Below are 3,148 nucleotides of genomic sequence, written 5' to 3' on the forward strand. Positions count from 1 at the left end.
ATCTTCGGGTCCCCCGTTCAAATTTCTGTTCTGGCAGTACTGCTGATGACTTCAGGGACACTCGTGTTGGCACATTACCATTGTCTCTATTCTATCTAAACGTCCATGTTCGGTCCTGCCTCGGCCATGACAAAACAGCACTGAAATGATAGGTCGATCAATCACAGAATCATGACTGTCATTCATTTTCTCAATTAAGATAAAATTCAGAAAATATACTATTAACCTATCTTGCACAAACAACAAACACTTAGTACCGATCCCATCCTTGCATGCATCCAAGACCAACCAAACTTTATGAGTTTTGTTTTCATTCTATTTATTATTTGTCTGTCTTTTACAGTGTATTATATATTTTTTTCTCTATCCCCTATAATTGATAAACCAACTAACAGGTGATTCCTCTTTAGATTTGCATTTATATATATGTCGACTTCCCAAGCTTTCACCAATTAAAAATATCAGCTAGCTAGCTAGCCTCGTTTGTTTCTCCGTGAAAAAGGAAGGAATCTGCACCATAAATATGGAAGCCTAGCTAATTATTCACCAGCTTAATCCTTTGCTCTACTTTTTGTATTGAACAAAAAATCCAAGCCAAACCATACGCATGCAGGAAACTTTTCATCACCCGGCCTCTATGACCTTACCCTCTTCCTACACTTTCGCTACTACAATGAGTGGCAGTAATGGGACCACTCCCAATACCATGACTACTCCATGGATGGACAGAAGAATTTGGAGCAAACTCCCACAGAGGCTGCTCGATCATGTGCTCTCTTTTCTTCCACCGCCAGCCTTCTTTCGCGCGCGTTCTGTCTGTAAGAGATGGTACGCGCTCTTGTTTTCTGACAGTTTTCTTGAGTTATACCTCCAGGTATCTCCTCACCACCATTGGTTTCTATTCTTCAAGCACAAAAGTACACTAAAGAGCTACATATATAGGGACAGTGGTGGTGGAGATCAGGGTACTGACAATAGGCGACCTTGTGAAGGATATCTCTTTGATCCTAATAATATCGCATGGTACCGCATTTCCTTTGCTCTGGTTCCCTCTGGTTTCTCACCGGCTTCTTCTTCTGGTGGCTTGGTTTGTTGGATTTCTGATGAGGCAGGTCCGAAAAGCATAATCCTATGCAACCCTATTCTTGGTTCTGTAATTCAATTGCCTCTAACACTAAAACCCCGGCTCTTCCCTTCTCTTGGCCTAACTGTTAGCCCTACATCAATGGATGTCACCGTCGCCGGAGATGACATGATTTCTCCTTATGCCGTCAAAAATTTAACGGCCGAGAGTTTTCATATAGATGGGGGTGGGTTTTACTCAATATGGGGTACAACTTCTTCTCTGCCAAGGCTTTGTAGCCATGAATCAGGTCGCATGGTTTACGTGGATGGAAAATTCTACTGCATGAACTATAACCCATTTAGCGTCTTAGCTCATGATGTTGCTGCAAATATATGGAGCAATATTCAAGCTCCTATGCGAAGATTTCTGCGATCACCAAGCTTGATTGAGAGCAGGGGAAATTTACTCTTAGTTTCAGCAGTGGAGAAAAGTAAGCTAAATGTACCAAAGAGTTTGAGGCTGTGGGAGTTGCAATCTTGTGGGACGACGTGGGCGGAAGTGGAAAGAATGCCACAGCAACTATATATCCAGTTTGCGGAGTTGGAAGGAGGAAAAGGGTTTGAGTGTGTTGGCCATGGAGATTTCATTGTAATTACGATTCGAGGGTCGGAGAAGGCTTTGCTGTTGGATATTTGTGGGAAGAAATGGCAATGGATTCCTCCATGTCCCTACTCACAAGGTGGTGGAGGAGGCAATAATAATGAACGAGATTGCAGTGAATTGCATGGTTTTGCGTACGAGCCTAGGCTCGCTACCCCAGTTACCGGGCTGCTGGATCAGTTGACATCCCTCCCATTTCAGCCTTACAATGGTTAGGAAGTTAAAGCAAATGGTCGCAGTCTAGCTAGCTATGTGTATCAGAAAAGAGGCTTCGAAGTGGACAATTAATATACTATGTTTAGTATGCATGCAGTTGTGTAATGCCCTCTAAATAATTCTATCTGCTTTATTTATGTCCTCTCTCATGTGTCATATGAACTATGAAGAGCTAGGTAGTAGTGTTTGCGTCGTCTTTAAGAGTTTTCTTGAAATTTGCTTTGAATTTCAATCTTGGCTTACTTTTTTACTGGACTCTGCACTGTAGACTTTCGCTTTGGCGTCATCTCTAAAATTGCAGTATGGTAAAATCCTGGTTTATTTTAATCATTAATCAACATGAAACCCTAGCTAGGCACACGAATTCTCTACAAATTGAGGGCTTTTTTAATACTTGTGATATAATCATTGGTAAACTTCACCAAAGATATTTAGGAAAATCCAAGATTCACTTAATTTTCAATTATCTACATTCAATACAAGTAATCTATTCAGTAAAGATTAATAGCTCATGAACGAATTCTATTTAATATATAAAGAACTATTAAATATAACTATATAGGTTATAATTTGAGCTCAACTCATATTCAAATCAACCACTTCCCATTCACTCAAGTCCTTTACACCTCTAGATGTGGGGGCCGTAATGATCAGTAAAAAGCATTTTAAACTCCTGAGGTGATTTCAACGACGTAGCGCAGAACATAGAATGCCATATTTTTTAAAAAAGAAAATATGTAAGACCGGTCCAATATTATTAAGGATGAAATATGAATTTTTTTATTTTATTTGGCCAATAATTAAATTTAAAGCCCATTTGATAGGTATGTGCCAAGTGAGTCCTATTTAATTGGTGAAAGGCTCAATTGTTATTTTAAAAGTTTAAAAATATTTATCGGGCGAGTTAGACTTGTTTTGGATTTTAAGATCAGTTTATAATTTTTCAATCTAAAATCATGTTTCCTACACAGTCTCAGTGACTCATAATCCTATGTTAAATGAACTGCTAGATTATATCTTAAAATTCAAACTCTTGTTGATCACTAGCGGAGTCCAACTTAACTCTTTGGCACCCTCTCCCAATTTCCCAATATATATCTCTACCTTATATTATTCTCCCATACAGTAGCACTTCATCTGAGTGCAAATGCCGCAAGTCCTTTTCTTCTCCAACCATCCCCTTGCACGTGATCATCTTCCCCTAGG

General features: G+C 39.4%; 1 protein-coding gene across 1 annotated transcript; it reads left to right on the plus strand.

The window, feature by feature from the left end:
• Positions 1–573: 573 nt before the first annotated feature.
• On the plus strand, positions 574–2,192 carry LOC108985038 (protein UNUSUAL FLORAL ORGANS-like). Its single transcript, XM_018957183.2, has one exon. It carries the CDS (start codon positions 608–610, stop codon positions 1,940–1,942), a length of 1,335 nt encoding a protein of 444 aa, XP_018812728.1. The 5' UTR covers positions 574–607; the 3' UTR covers positions 1,943–2,192.
• Positions 2,193–3,148: the final 956 nt, after the last annotated feature.

Source organism: Juglans regia, chromosome 4 (assembly GCF_001411555.2).
Source record: "Juglans regia cultivar Chandler chromosome 4, Walnut 2.0, whole genome shotgun sequence".
NCBI lineage: Eukaryota > Viridiplantae > Streptophyta > Magnoliopsida > Fagales > Juglandaceae > Juglans > Juglans regia.